The sequence below is a fragment of the Trichechus manatus genome, unplaced genomic scaffold, assembly GCF_000243295.1.
Source record: "Trichechus manatus latirostris isolate Lorelei unplaced genomic scaffold, TriManLat1.0 scaffold00021, whole genome shotgun sequence".
In the NCBI taxonomy this organism is placed as follows: Eukaryota; Metazoa; Chordata; class Mammalia; order Sirenia; family Trichechidae; genus Trichechus; species Trichechus manatus.
The window spans coordinates 20,531,123-20,546,264 of NW_004443957.1; the positions used below are offsets into that span (position 1 = coordinate 20,531,123).

At 43.8% G+C, this 15,142-nt stretch overlaps 2 protein-coding genes across 2 annotated transcripts in view; one reads left to right on the forward strand and one right to left on the reverse strand.

Annotated features, from left to right (window-relative positions):
- The window catches only part of LAMC2 (laminin subunit gamma 2), a 64,256-nt gene extending 59,407 nt beyond the window's left edge, over positions 1–4,849 (forward strand). Inside the window, exons 22-24 of the mRNA XM_004372900.1 lie at positions 1,530–1,688; positions 1,782–1,881; positions 4,596–4,849. Coding sequence (XP_004372957.1) covers positions 1,530–1,688; positions 1,782–1,881; positions 4,596–4,849 — 513 coding nt within the window. The remainder of the gene's footprint in view (positions 1–1,529; positions 1,689–1,781; positions 1,882–4,595) is intronic.
- An 8,791-nt stretch (positions 4,850–13,640) lies between these two features.
- Positions 13,641–15,142, reverse strand: part of NMNAT2 (nicotinamide nucleotide adenylyltransferase 2) — a 162,943-nt gene continuing 161,441 nt past the window's right edge. The window contains exon 11 of the mRNA XM_004372901.1: positions 13,641–13,913. Coding sequence (XP_004372958.1) covers positions 13,811–13,913 — 103 coding nt within the window. The 3' untranslated portion in view covers positions 13,641–13,810. The remainder of the gene's footprint in view (positions 13,914–15,142) is intronic.

Genomic DNA, 15,142 nt, shown 5'->3' on the forward strand with positions numbered 1-15,142 from the left:
TCAGCTCCCCTTGCTGGACAACGGAGCCCTGCTGGCACAGTGGTTAAGCGTTAGGCTGCTAACCAAAAGGTTGGCAGTTTAAATCCATCAGTTGCTCCTTGGAAACCCTATGGGGCAGTTCTGCTCTGTTCTAAAGGGTCGCTATGAGTTGGAATTGACTTGATGGCAACAGATTTTTTTGTTGTTGTTGTTGGACAACATCATAAGGGGAAACATCCAAGATTATTTTTTATATAGACTATCATCAATGGTTTGATTCCAGCCTATGGAATTCTGGAGTTCTAGATCCCTTGTGAAAACCCTGGAAACCCTGGTGGCATAGTGATTAAGAGCTACGGCTGCTAACCAAAAGGTTGGCAGCTCAAATCCACCAGGCGTTCCTTGGAAACCCTATGGGGCAGTTCTACTCTGTCCTATAGGGTTGCTATGAATCGGAATCGACTCGATGGCAATGGGTTTGGTTTTTTTTTTTTTAGATCCCTTCTTTCTGTCCACGTCCTTCATCTAAACTCCACTTACTTATTCGTTTTTCTCTTTCCTTGTACTATATGCCAGCACTGTGCTTGGTGTTGGGGATCTGGAGATGAGAGAGACGTAGTCCCCCTCCTCAAAGAGGAGTCATTGTAATAGGGGGAGACAGACAAGTAACACAACACACGTGGTCAACGCTACAGTAGATAGAGTGCTTGCCAGCTGGAAGAGAGCTTCTCAGCACTTATTTGAACATGAATTCTAGAAAGTTTATGCAACTCTGTAGAAAAATCCCAGAAGGAACTCTTGATACCTGAACTGTTTGGTCTCATTTATAAACCACCGGTCACTTGCAAAAACAATACAAAATTTTTAAGATAAATTTCTTCTCATTTTGATCTTTTGCTATAACTATCAGAGTATCTTATTTAGTTTTATTATACATGTTTAATGTAAAAACATCATAAAATTAAGAGTATAAAGCCAAAAAAATTTTTTTGAATTTTAAATCCCTTGAGGGTAGAGACCAATTTCAAGTGCCTCTCTTTGTACAGCTTCTAGCATAGAGACTCCTGTAATTTGATGCTTAATAATAGTATATTGATAAAGATATTAATAAGCTTTGTTCTTACAAAAAGCAAAACCTCAAAGCTGTAGGGCCATTCTCTGCACCTCAAACCCAACTGTCAGGGGTCCTACTAAAGTCATTCAGAAGACTGGCAGCAAAGGAACATGACTGAGAATGATATGAGTTTCTTGTCTTCTGGGTTTTCCTAAATGGCTCCTATTGTGTTCACCTTTTGGTGAGTGTTGAACTGAGAGGGAAGCAGTGTCTCATGACTGACTCTCCTAGTCCTAAGAGACAGACCGCAAAATTAACTTGTTTGAGGCAAAGCCTGGGGAAGAGTGCGTCCCCATGTCTGATTCTCTCATTGTTCATCTAATTTACCCCATCAGGGCCTGGCTGCAGCTGTATTTTTTTCTGCAATAGTCTTTGGGATGTTTTCATGTCTGACCCCTGTCTTTCCTTCCGTCCCTGGCTCCTTTTCTTCTCCCAGGAGATAGGGAGTCTGAACTTGGAAGCCAATGTGACAGCAGATGGAGCCTTGGCCCTGGAGAAGGAACTGGCCACTCTGAAGAGTGAGATGAGGGAAGTGGAAGGAGAGCTGGCAAGGAAGGAGCAGGAGTTTGACACGGATACGGATGCAGTGCAGATGGTGAGTTCCCGCTGCTTTCCACAGGAGGTCCCTTTTATCTTGCCAGTATGAGAAACACCCTTTCAGGGCTGGTTTGTACTTATTTTTCCTCAGGTGATTACAGAAGCCCAAAGAGTTGACTCCAGAGCCAAGCATGCTGGATCTACAATCCAAGACACACTCAACACATTGGATGGCATCTTACACCTAATAGGTACATGGCATATCCATAACCTCCCAGCCCCATACCCCAGGGCATTTCCCCAGAAGACTCACTATACCTAGCCCTGATGGATGGGAGTCTCAACTTTCCTTATGGGTAGCAGGAAATTTAGTTTATTTCCAGGCTCAGATCCCTGGGGCAAATCACTTTATACTTTTCTAGACTCTGTTTTACCATCTCTAAGCTGGGTCAATGAACACCTATTGCACTTTGGTTTTGGGTCAAAGAACTGGGTGGGTTCAGGGAACTTCACAGCTAAAGGGAATACTGAACAAGTTAAGGGCCCTGCTAAAGAGTCTGGACTTGATCCCGAGAAGCCAGTGGATGGTTTCAAGCAGAGGAATAACATCATCATTGTGTATTTCATAAATACCAGTAAGGTAGCAGTAGAGGAGAGTTTGAAGGGGGATTAGACAGAAGGCAGGGTGGGACCAACTAGGAGATTGTTGAAATAATCAAGAAGACAGATGATGGGAGCCTGGTCTAAGGTAGTAGAGGTGGTGAGGTAAAAGAAGTTTCTCCAGTCTGTGTAGTCAAGAATCGCTTGCTGATTCTGCTGTTTGTTCCTACCCACCAGTTACCAGTTGCCATCGAATTGATTCTGACCCTGGCAACCCTATGTGTGTCAGAGTAGAACTGTGCTCCAGAGTTTTCAGAGGCTGATTTTTCAGAAGTAGATCACCGGGCCTTTCTTCTGAGGTACCTCTGGGTGGACTCAAACTGCCAACCTTTTGGTTATAGCAGCCAAATGTGTTAAACGTTTGCATCACCAGGGACTCCTTCCCAAATGACAGTTATACCTTAATGTGACCAGTTGAGAAAACTTGAGCTGCCTACATAGATAACCCAGGAGAAATGTGAAGGCAGTACAACCATGAGAGGATGCAAAATTTTAGGATGAAAAGGGTTTGAGGGCACAGTACAGCAGGAAATCAGATATCCCCATGGAGACCTCCCAAAAGAAAACTGATTTGAACTAAAATTCTGGATTTAGGTGGAGCTGGTATGAAACCCTCATTTGGCCTGTTTTATTAAGCTTGGCCTGGAACAGATATGGAACTAGGGATTCAGTCATAGATTCAAGCAACATTCAGGGAAAAGCTTGGTTCTACTTTTCCAATTCAGTAGAAGGACTTTAAAACCTGATTTTTCTGTGGAGTGTCATGATCGCCCTGAGAGACCAATATTGTCTGCATTGTTGTAGTAATGGGTCTGCTTTGTGATCCAATGAGCCAAAAGAGTCAAATGCCCTCTAAGGGCAAAAAACTCCCCAGTTGAGATTTTAACAGCATTGTTTGGTGTTCTGAAAAAGGTAATGAAACTAATGGGGCCTTTAAAGAGAAAACGAGAGAGTTGGGGGACTAGGGTTGGTGGGATATATTAAACATTTCCTGTGGTGGCCCAGGGAGCCCTGATGGCCCAGTGGTTAAGAGCTAGGCTGCTAACCAAAAGGTTGGCAGTTCAAATCCACTAGCCACTCCTTGGAAACCCTGTGGGACAGTTCTACTCTGTCCTATAGGGTCGCTATGAGTCACATTCGACTTGAAGGCAACGGGTTTAAACTGAGGCTCAGAGATTGATAATGCCCCAGAGGTCACATAGTAACTTGTGGAGGCAGAATTTGAACCAAGGTCTCTTTGTCTCCAAAACTTGTGCTCTTTTCTAGTTACTCATGCTGCCTCCCCATGGACATGGGTATTTTTTCTCCAAGCTTATTTAACTTTCTATGTTTGTCATAGAACTTGGATAAATTCTTGAATTTCCCCCACTCCAGGTGAAGAAAAGATCCATTAGCTCCACATTTTTGGTATGGTGTTGTTCTCTCCTTCTTGCTCTGTTGAGTCCACAAACAATAATACCATATGCATTGTTCTAGGTATAGTAAACCTATGCAGTCAAATACCATCACTGCAGCTCAGATGTGGGGGGCAGTCTGGCCTTGGGTTTGAATTGCTCAAGGACCGCTCAAGCCCATTTGAGCCAAATGAGTTTGGCCAGGTGTTCTTCATGCTCAGATTAGTTTTAGATAGTCTATAGGGTTAGCTATGAGTTGGAATCGACTCAACGGCAATGGGTTTTTATGGGTGAAACATACCTGAACAAATGTGACTAAGCTCATATTGAAAATAAACTAATGTCTAGCTAGAGCTCCACTGTTTCAGGCCAGAAAGAAGTCTTACATCATTTCCTAACAGCTGGAATCCATCCCCAAATAGCAAAGCATACCTTGGCCTTTATAAACCCTGAAGCCCAGCCAGTTTCTAAAGATTTTCTAGGAGAAAAACACCACAATATTCCCTAAGGGTGCTTCTGAAAGCATAATTTGGAGTTGACTCTGATCCTAAGGGTGAGCTGTGCTTGGCAGAAATCTTGGACAATGCTCAGCCCCCATGACCTTTAACCATCTTTTCAGAGTATGAACTGTCGACTCTAACATGAAAGGAGAAACCCAAGCTTCATATTGCTGAACAGTAGAGTTCAGAGGTTTGAGCTGGGCTGTTCGTAACCCCTGTAACTAGGCTAGTGCTCTTAGAACATTTTAAAGATTATTTCTAACTTAAAACATGCCTTGTAAATGCACGGTATACCATTTGCTCTGGGCAGGTGGAAACAGGAATTAGTTAAGGCTACAGAAAGACCTACACGCATTCAGGAAGATCTGATCAGTTTCTCTACATTAACCACTTTCCCGTTCCCTAAAATAGACCAGCCTAGAGGTGTGGATGAAGAAGGGCTGATCTTATTGGAGCAGAAACTTTTCCGAGCCAAGAACCAGATCAACAGCCAACTGCGGCCCTTGGTGTCAGAGCTGGAAGAGAGGGCGCGTCAGCAGAGGGGCCACCTCCATTTCCTGGAGACAAGCATAGATGGGATTCGGGCTGATGTGAAGAACCTGGAAAACATTAGAGACAACTTACCCCCAGGCTGCTACAACACTCAGGCTCTTGAGCAACAATGAAGCTGGCCATAGAGATTTCTCAACTTAGGTTCTTAGGACACAGACTTCAGGGCTCAGGAGCCAGCTCATGTGGGTGGGGTGGGATGAGGACATTTGAACATGTTGAATGGGCGTGATCAGGTGAACTGAGCCTGACCCCATCCCTGAGACTCTGGCCAGGTGGATGTCTTATTGCACCAGTGTGATACTATTTGCTTCCTGACACTAGGGAATGAGGCAGATAGCAATGGGTGTGAGACTGATCAAGGACATGGACCCCAAAGAATAGACTGGATGGAAGCACAAACTGCATGGACAAATGTTTGCTTCAGAAAAGCCATAAACTGTGAGTCCTGGAGCATGGACAAGAGCTGCTGGGTTATAGTCAGCTTATTCATTGAATAAATGGGACCAAAGGAAAATTTTCGCACTTTGCCCAGGCATAAAATTCTCCCTAATGTCAGAAGAGAGAGTGAAATCCAATCACACTGTGGCCAGTAAAATATTTTTGCCTTGTATTGTCCAGTGCAAGCTTCTTGTTTATGAGAGGTCCTTCCTCTTACCACCTAGTACATAAACATATACTCCATTTTCAAACTGGAAGAAGTGGGCAGTGAAGACCTGTAGGCTGGCCCCTTTGGAACAGTGCTATCAGGTACACTACCACCTTCATGTTCTTCTGGGCCCAGGAGTGGCATCCTTTCTCCTGATACTGCCATGGCAACTTAGAGACTGCATTTTTATTAAAGCATTTCCTACCAGCAAACGGCAAACGTTGGGAAGATATTTACTTTGGGGTTTCAATGTGATGGAAAATGTGGCTTGGGCCTTGAAAGAGGTGAAATTATCTAGAAGATTTATTAACCCTAATTCCATCCCACTCTTCAAATACTAAAAAAAATACACATCAATGTATTTTACCTTATTCCCTCTCTCTCTCTGGCACAGAATGTTCCTATCCACCCTTGAGCCGGGTAAAATCCATAGCCATCCTTCCATCCATCCATCCATCCATCCATCCATCCTTACAACAAATATTTATTGACAGCTATTGTGTGCCAGAGGCTGGGAGTACAGTGATGACATAGTCTCTGCCCCTTATAGAATTGATTGTCTAGTGAGGAAGACAGACTTTAAAAACAATAAATTTAAACTTACAAAGCATGTTCATCACAAGCTGTGTTTATTGCAGTAACCCTTGGTCTGCAACCTTTTTTCTCAACAGGACATATGTTGCAAGACACTCCCATGGGGGCACTTGGGTTTTGGCAAAGCTGAGATGGCTCTGGGTTGTGCATACTTCTTGGCACTCCAGAGGTCACTCCGCCCCTTTCTGATTGCAACACACTGTTGAGTCATGATAACACCAGTGGGAATTGCCGGAGAAACCAGAGGCATTTTCACCTCCACCCGGAAGACTGGTGCTGCCTCACCTCTGCATTTCCTTGGCTTTTCATGGACGTGCTTTTAAATAAAGGATGATTGTTAGACGCCGGTGGTCAGTTTCTCATTTATTAAACTCTCAGCCTAAGGTAGAGGTACCAAAACTACAGAAACTAAAATGCCATGGAAATAGCAATGGATCCTAGAGTTAGCATCTTCAATTCTTATTACTGAGAATCTTGTTTTGCCCTTTCTAATGAGGAGAACACCTCATGAGATTTAACCGGCGTTGTCTCCTAAGCATGAGGAAGGCTTTATTTCTGGACAACCCAAGCTGGGTTGGAGGAAATAATTGTTTTGTCTTTTTTCATCAGCTATAACATGAAGGTAAAAACTATAGTCTGTGGTATGATCTCATGCCTTTTAATAAATTAAAAACATTAACCCTGACTGGCAGCCCTGGTGGTACAATGGTTAAGTGCTCAGCTGCTAAACAAAATGTTGGCAGTTCGAACCGCCAGCAGCTCCTTGGAAGAAATGCTCCTGTAAAGATTACAGCCTAGGAAATCCTATGGGGCAGTTCTGCTCCGTCCTGTAGGGTCTCTATGAGTTGGAATCGACTCAATGGCATACAACAACAGCAACCCTGACTGGCTATCCACCCCAGTGGCTGAAGAAAGGGTTCTACTTCTGTCCAACTTGACCCACAAAATTCTGACAGGTCTGATGACTTTGTTTTGCATTCTGTGGAAGTGCACTTATAAATCCCATCTTGGCATACTCAATCATACTTCCTACAATTCTCCCCCTGCAACTGGCAACTAATGCCCAGAATAAGTATATATATTAATTAGAGTAAAATAACTACTGTATTACATTGACCCCCAAAATTTGCAATCAACCAAACACAATAGATGTTTATTTCTTGCTCCCATAACAGACTGGGTGATGTGATCATAAAATGATTCCTCAATGGGATAGCATTCTATGAAAGTCATAAAAATGTCTTCCGTGACAAAGGGGAGATGATCCTTGATTAGAAATGGGGAATGGAAAAGTGACTCATGGGACTCCCTTGGTATAGAAATGATTCCCTCATTTCTGAGGACCTGACACTCTGTCCCTAAGACGAGAGAAGAGGCGGTGGTCTAAGAGATAGTCTACCAAGGATGGAGCCCCAGTGGTGCAGTGGTTAAGAGCTCAGCTGCTAACCAAAAAGTTACAGTTCAGGTACACCAGCCACTCCTTGGAAACCCTATAGGGCAGTTCTACTCTGAGTCAGAATCAACTTGACTGCAACGGGTTTGGGGTTTTGGGGTTTGTTCTACCAAGGACCTAGCCCCTTGTTGCCCCTTGACCTGATCATGCCAAGTTAAGAGAACTTTCCTTCTGATTTCTCATCAGGATTTGTAATTTATAATTTGTACAGAAACAGTCTTGCACTTCTCCTGAGAGTTTCTGATTTATTGCGCTGTTAGTAGACTATTACACACATTATCATCTACTTTGACTCATAGGGATTTCTGTTTGGAGAGAGGAGTAGGAATGAAACTGCCCATAGACTATAACATTTCCACAGCAGATGTATTTCTGACTTTACTCCAGGATGTGGTTTCTCTTCAGTACTCTTGGGAGGCTGGAGAAAAGGGTAAGAAGATACTTAGCAATGTCCAATGTTTGGACCACATCTCAAGGACGAGCAATATGTTTATCATGTCTTCTTTTAATGTTTTGCATGGTCATGGGAATGTTATGGGTTCTTGCTGTGGTTCAGTTTTTCCACCTGAAAAGCAGAGATTAGGTTTTCTCTCTGTTTTCTTTATACCATTGGCTACATGGAGCTTCCTAGGAAATTCCAACATCTGAAGCTTATTTATGGCTTATAAGGGCAGAAATGTACATGTACAGTAAAACCTGTGAAAGCTGAAAACTGTGTAAGGCGGAAACCTGTCTGACAAGGAAAATTAAAATCTTTCCCACTTAAGTGAGTGAAAGAAAAGTGTTAAGACTACACTTTGTCAAAGGCAGAAAACTTGTGAGACCCAGAAAAACAAGGCAGTCCTGTTGAGTTCCAGCTCTCACAGGTTTCAGGTCTAGTATACATATTTTATAAGTTAATGTAAGTCAGCAATTATATCTGAGTTTATACTTGATTTTAAACAAGCGTTCAGCATTACGTGTTCTCAGGACAGAGGAAAAAACAGTATTTGGCTTTCAGAGCAAAATAAAAATTAAAAAAAACCAAACCCCTTGCCATCAAGTTGATTCTGACTCATAGCAACCCTATAGGACAGAGCAGAACTGCCGCATAGGGTTTCCAAGGAGCAACTGGTGGTTTCAAACTGTTGACCTTTTGGTTAGCAGCCATGGCTCTTAACCACTATGCCACCAGGGCTCCATGAGCAAAATCACAAACGTAAATACAAGTAATCAATACATAAGTCTTACCATGCATCATTATGGCATGCCACCATACCCACACACACACATAAAGCTGGCTAATTTCAATTGTAAACAAAAACATACTAAGAACCAAAATGATTTTTGTAAAAAATTAAGCTGACAACCAAGTAGCTAATCCTTAAATTAGTTGGTCTAATGGGGAATTGCTATTTCACCTTCTCAATCACGGCTGATATTAGCTAATGACAACTCCAATTTAGACCTAAACTAACATAGGATATATGCTACAACTAAAGATGAAATAATAGTAGTAACAGCAGGATTGAACAATTAACAAATTATTCATTTTTGTCTGTTTACACTTCCAGAACAAATTGTAGGTTTAACAATTGCTGTCTTAGTTAAGGTATTTAAGAGCACAGGCTGCTAACCAGAAGGTTGGCAGTTCGAATCCACCAGCCGCTCCTTGGAAACCCTATGGGGCAGTTCTACACTGTCCTATAGGGTTGCTATAGTTGAGAATAGACTCGGTGGCAACCGGTAAGCTAAGTTATTCAAGTTTTTAATTTTCACAAATATATTTTTATTTCATAAATTACTAATTTCATCAAGGAGCCAAAGTTAACCAACATAGTACTAGACAACTTAAGTAAGATCTAAGATTCTATTTTTAAAAACGGAAAACTTAGCCAGGATTTTCAAATTTGCTAATTATTCTTCCCTGCTGATAATCCTTGGATGGGCTGTATTTACTTATATATTACACGTGTGGCATCAGCAGAACATCTGCTCCAAGTACATTTTTACAACTGTTGGCTCCTGTCAAGCAAGGCTACAAAGAAAAAGTAATTATTTCTGCAATTTACAGAGAAGGTTCTAGACCAAGACACTAGACTCAAGTAGCATTGTCTTATTTATTAACATAATTGAAACATTTGCTGATAAAACTTTTGTCCATGACTATTCTAGCAACAAAATTTTACTCAAAATATTTCACCGTGAAATGGTGTTGCCACTTGAATGTAATTTTTTTTAATGAATTGATTTCCACAAAGCAAATCTTACTCTTAAAATGGCAGATTTGGTGACCAAAAAGTGGTTCAAAAAAAGCTTCCCCCTCCCCATGCCAACCCTCACGACCATTTCAATCAAGCTGAGCTCTGGGCCCTGGGCTTAGAATAAAGAAGGAGAAGGGAAGGAGCCATAACTCATTTCTAACTAACCAGAACGGTCGAGTAAGACACTTCAAATTCACACGACAAAGAAACCACATGAAGAAATGAGTTTACTGGGCAGCTGTAGGAAGGTGCAAACTGGATGAATGTGACAGAGCAGATTCATCATCATTACCACAATACTATCCCTAAAGCATGCCGTCCTAACTGGATGAGCTACAAAATCGGTCCCTGTTTCCACCCTTCCCATCTCACCTGTTGGCCCTACTGCAGTAGCTTTGGGAGAGATCCTGAGCTTTTCATATTCTGCTAATTTATTTTGCATTACTCTTTTGATGAAGAAAATATAATCACATGCTTCTCTAATTAGTCCCCTAAAAGTGTGTGCGTGTGTGTGTGTGTGTGTGTGTGTGTGTGTGTGTGTGTGTGTGTTGTGTGTGTCAGATTGGGGGAGAGTGGATTCGGATTGTTAAAGTACAAGTCGTTTTTCCCTGTAATTCTCTGCCTCTCGCCATAGTTTGATTAAGTCTTGCTTTCTGCTTAATTCGAATAGGAAGTTCTTTTATTCCTTCTGAGAAGCTGGAGCATGAGACTAGAGAATGTTGGGGAAAGGCTGGCAAAGCTGTGACAGGAAGAATGATGTCTCTAGAAGCTCTAGCTCTGGGTTTCAGGCACTTCAGTAAGAGACACTCCTTCCCTGTTCCTATGTACATTCAAGGAAAATGAAGTAAAAAGGCCCCAGAGGCTGTCTGGGGGTGACTGAAGCACCCGCAGCAGCACAGACCCCCAGAGGAACATTACTTAAGGAGAGAGTCGTTGACACAAAGGGTTTTCCTCCTGCCTGTTCTTACACATATCAGTCATTTTCAGAAAAAATGGGAGGGACTTTTTTATTGGTAGGTAGGAAATGAGGCTTCAGGCCTCTCTTGGCACTCTCATTCCAGCTCATGCCTTTCTCACGCTCTCTGAGCCATGCCAGCCTTGCGTTGGCCTTTGTAGGAAGGAGCAGGACCCCCGAGGAGAAGTCAGGTCCTACAGGTCATCCTGTTGGCACCTAGGTTACCACTTCAACTCTGAATCATCTCTCTGGTATTGGATGTGACTGGATCAGAGCCATGATGTGCTGCCCTAGAGAGAGAGAGTGCTCTGACCTTCCCCAAGAAAATAAAGAATGGGGCTGGGTGATAAATGGATGATTCTAAGAGAACAGGGGGTGGCTTTTCCTTATATTAAAGGAAAGCTATTTTTAGCATGATCCCTGTGATCCACCAAGTTTCTGCCCCATTTCATTCTAGAAATCTACTTTTTCCATTGCCCTGCTCTTTTCCTTAACTTACCTCACTCTCCCATCCTACAGGTCTCCCCGCCCCCACACTGAGCATGCAGAGCCGAGCCAGTTCCTTGTCATGAGTTATGGACTAAATGGGCTTGGCCACAGACCAGCCAAGTAAGAGTGGACATAAGAGCCAAAAGGAATCTGGTCTCTCTTGGGTCTGCTCAAATGGATCCTCACACCCGCCCTTTGGATTCTACCCACAAACTCCATGTCCTTGCAAACGCCACATTTCACCCAGGAAATCTAGCTCCCTGTTTTCCTTTGTTTCATTTTTTGCCTTATGGCTCTTTTTCCTGGACAAAGTTTCTCCATCTTTCTCTCTCCAGCAATACTATCATTCTGAACACTCTCTGTGTACTTCTTAGCCTTCCACAAAGCAATGTTTTCTTGGCTGCAGAGGGTCCATTTCTGGGATTCCCTGCAAACTGTTGAGAGAGCGCTTGATTTCTAAGGGAAATCTAGCTTCCTTGCTCACCATCACACCCTCCCCTGGGACTGACATGCACAATGCCACAGGTGGGAGCATCTGGGGCAGACAAAATGTAAGAGAAAGATGCCAGGTAAGGTCTTGGGAAGGGTAGAAAAAACACAGTACCTTGTCAGTATCATGGAGAACTGGAGGGAGAGAGACCATGCGGTACAATGGCCTAAAGGTCAGGGAAACAATATCCTCTTGCCAGGCTCTACACTTGCTGTGTGACCTTGGACCAGCCTTTTAATCCCATGGACCTCTGCTTCTTCAGCATTTAAAGAAGAATGTTGGATCAACAGAGCTCTAATGTTTTTTCCAGTTTTATGAGTCCACATTCCTTGGCCAAATACTGAGACCCAAGAATAGGATCTTCCTTTCCTTCTGTGGAGAGTATTTCCACAATCCGAGAAGAATAACACCCCTCAGGATGCTATTCTACCATGCTCCTCTGTTGAACAGAGTTTGTTTTCCAGGAAGCTATCAAAGGATGCTGCAGAGGTAACAATGTGTGGTGAAGAACGTCGTCCCTGATGTCAGGGTCCAGCCTGTCCCTCCTGGGCCATAACTGCTCCTAGATTTTTATAAAACTATCCTACTGCTTGGGAACCATTTCTCACAGACCACCACAAACCCAAGAGCTAGAGACTAGATGAGAGATACAGTTCCCAAGAGAGTAATTTTGGGGTCTTCAAGCAGGACATGAGTGAGGCCTTAACAATCAGAACAGGGCCTGTCAAAACTGTGTTTCCAGGGGCAGCAGAAGAATGTGGGAAATTAGGGAGAAAAGGGATGAAACAGCTAAATCCATATGGTTTAGAGGCACCTGACCACCCCATGATCTCTCTTCTGTGTACTCACTACCCCATCAGGCAGATTTCATCAGGTGGTTACTGCGGCTGCTAGGCTTTCCCGGGCCCTATAAGAGATTTGGCCGAGTCCCCAGAAACAAGACCAAAACACTGATTCACAAGACAGAATCAGCCTTGGGTGCCACCTGTGTTACTTCAGCTAGCGTGGGTGAGAATCAGTAATGCCTTACAGAACAACAGATGGTTTTCTCCCAGATCATCCTGGGCTTACATTATGGCAAAAACGTTTCCCAGCCAAGTGGGCAATAAATAATTCCCATTAGCAGAGATCTCTAAGGTTGAGTGGATTCCTAGCATGTTTTATTTAAGAAATTACTGCATTATCAGAATTTGGCCTTGCATATACGATTCTTCTTAGATGCAGGAATGTGCCTAAGTATGGCCCCCAAGGGCTTAGACTGGTGATCTTAAGGTTCCTGGGAAACATCTGGGCTGGCAGGGAACCCATACTCTGCCCATAAGGCACAGCCCAAATAAATAAATGTGCACACACCACCAGGACAGGGCTTACAAAATGAGGATGGAGTGGGTTTATGTGAGCGTAGGTCCAGAGCCTCAGGAAAATGGTCTTCTGGAACTAAGGAAATAGACTCAAATTCTTCTGAAAAACCTTACTATTCCCAGACTTGCCTCCCAGGTTTCAGATCCTAAAGGTTCTCACTCCTAGCCAAAGGCCGTGTGTGTGTTTGTGTGTGTGTGTGTGTGTGTGTGTGTGTGTGTGTGTGTGTGTGCACATGCACTGGGAGAGCAGAGGTGTCTGGGCCCTCTTTATTAGGTGTGACCCTCACACATTTACTGAGTGCTGAGGCTGGCTATTATAGCCTATCAAAGGGGAAGTAATACCATACAAGTGCATCAAGACTATAACATAAAGAACCATGGACACTGATTGCATCCAAATTCTAGGAGGAGTGGGGGAAAAAAGAAGAAAAATAGCCCTTTGTGGTAAAGGGCATGCTGGGAAGGCGAGTGCCTGAGCCGCCTCCCCAGAGCATGCTGGGAGGATAGGCACCAGAGCCGCCTCTCTAGAGCATGCTGGGAGACGGACACCAGCACATCTCCAAGGATTGTACTTTCCCCAGCTCCTATCCCTATTCCCTCACCCACCCAAACCCAGAGACTAGAGGAAAGTTTGTCCAAAGATGACTGCGGAGTAGAGTATGCCATGGTTCTCTGCAGGTCCCACACACTGTGGAGGTTAAGTCAGCACGTGCGGAGAACAGTCAAGATGAGGAAATGGAGAAACAGAGAGGCAAGAGAGAAACAGAGGGACTGACAGAGACTGGAAGGGCCAGTGTGTTGGCAGAGGACGTGGGGAGAGTGGAGCAGAGGGCTGGGTGGTCGCTAGCCGGAGGCGTTGATGTACAGTTGGCTCTTGAGGATATAGTCGATGACTGGCTGGGACAGGTAATCCACAACATGGCCGTCCCCGTGCTGCAGGGCCAGCCTGGACAAGAAGAAACAGTAGATCAGATGGGTACCCCTTACGCAAGCCAGGAAGACTCACCTGCTCACACTCCTTCAGGGAGAGGGACAAACTAGCAGGTTGACAAGTGTCTCCCCAGCACCCCATTACCAATCTTTCCGTAGGCTGAATAAATGGTATCCAGGTTAGGCCAGCTGTTTTGCCCCCACAATTCCTTTCCCACCCCAGTGACATCATTTCATTCTAGCTCTGCCACTTCCTAGCTGAGGGACCTGGGGCAAGTTATTTAAGCCCCTCTGATCTTCTGTTTTCTCCTCTGTAAAATGAGGATATTTGTGCCTATCTCATTACATTAATAAAAGGATTAAACTAGTCACTGTGCAAAGCACTTAGAGGAGCACCAAGCACATAATAGGCACTTTAATGTAAGGTTAGCTATTATGATTTCATTCCTTTGGGTTCCTCTCCATGATGGTCTCACGATGGGAAATGAACATGAATCTCACTGGAATTCTTACGACTGACCATTTCTTTTCCTTCCTACAGGAGCCCTCCGCTGTGAGCTCTGCGGTCATGGAGGGATGGCACGAAAAAGCTATGAAGTGCTTCCAGTGACACACTTTGGCTTCTGCAACATTTTGTTTCAGGCTTGGTCTGACTGCTTCCCCTCGTCTCCTCGTATGATGGTCCGGGGAGTGTCAGACCCCAAGAAGCTATTTTCAAAAATTCACGTACTTTTCAAGATATTTATATTCTAAAAGGCATCGGAGCCCTGTCCTGTGTGATTCTGGGAGGCTGACTCACTGTCCTTTCAATGGACATACTGCCCTGATTGTGCAAGCTAGGTCCCTAAGTCCCTAAGTGCCTTCCTGTCACAGTAAAGCTTCTCAAAAACGTATGTGTGTTTCCAAATGCTGATCCTAACTTCATCAGAATCACTCAGTAAGCACACTTCTAGGCACAACCCCCAGAAATCTCAATTCAGTAGGACTCAATGGGACCCAAGAATTTTTATTTTTGTCTAAGTTTTCATGGTGATTAGGATGGGCAGCTATGTTTGGAACCAGTCTTCCCTTCTCCACTCATCGTCATTGGGTGTCTGCCCTCCCTCCCACTTGATGCTACTCTTGCAAGTGCAACCATAATTGCCTTCCAGGGAAGAAATCCAATGAACTCATGAGTCCTGGGCTCATTTGGTTTCTCTGAAATAAGTGACACAGATGACAGTGCTCTCCATCTTTGTACCCACT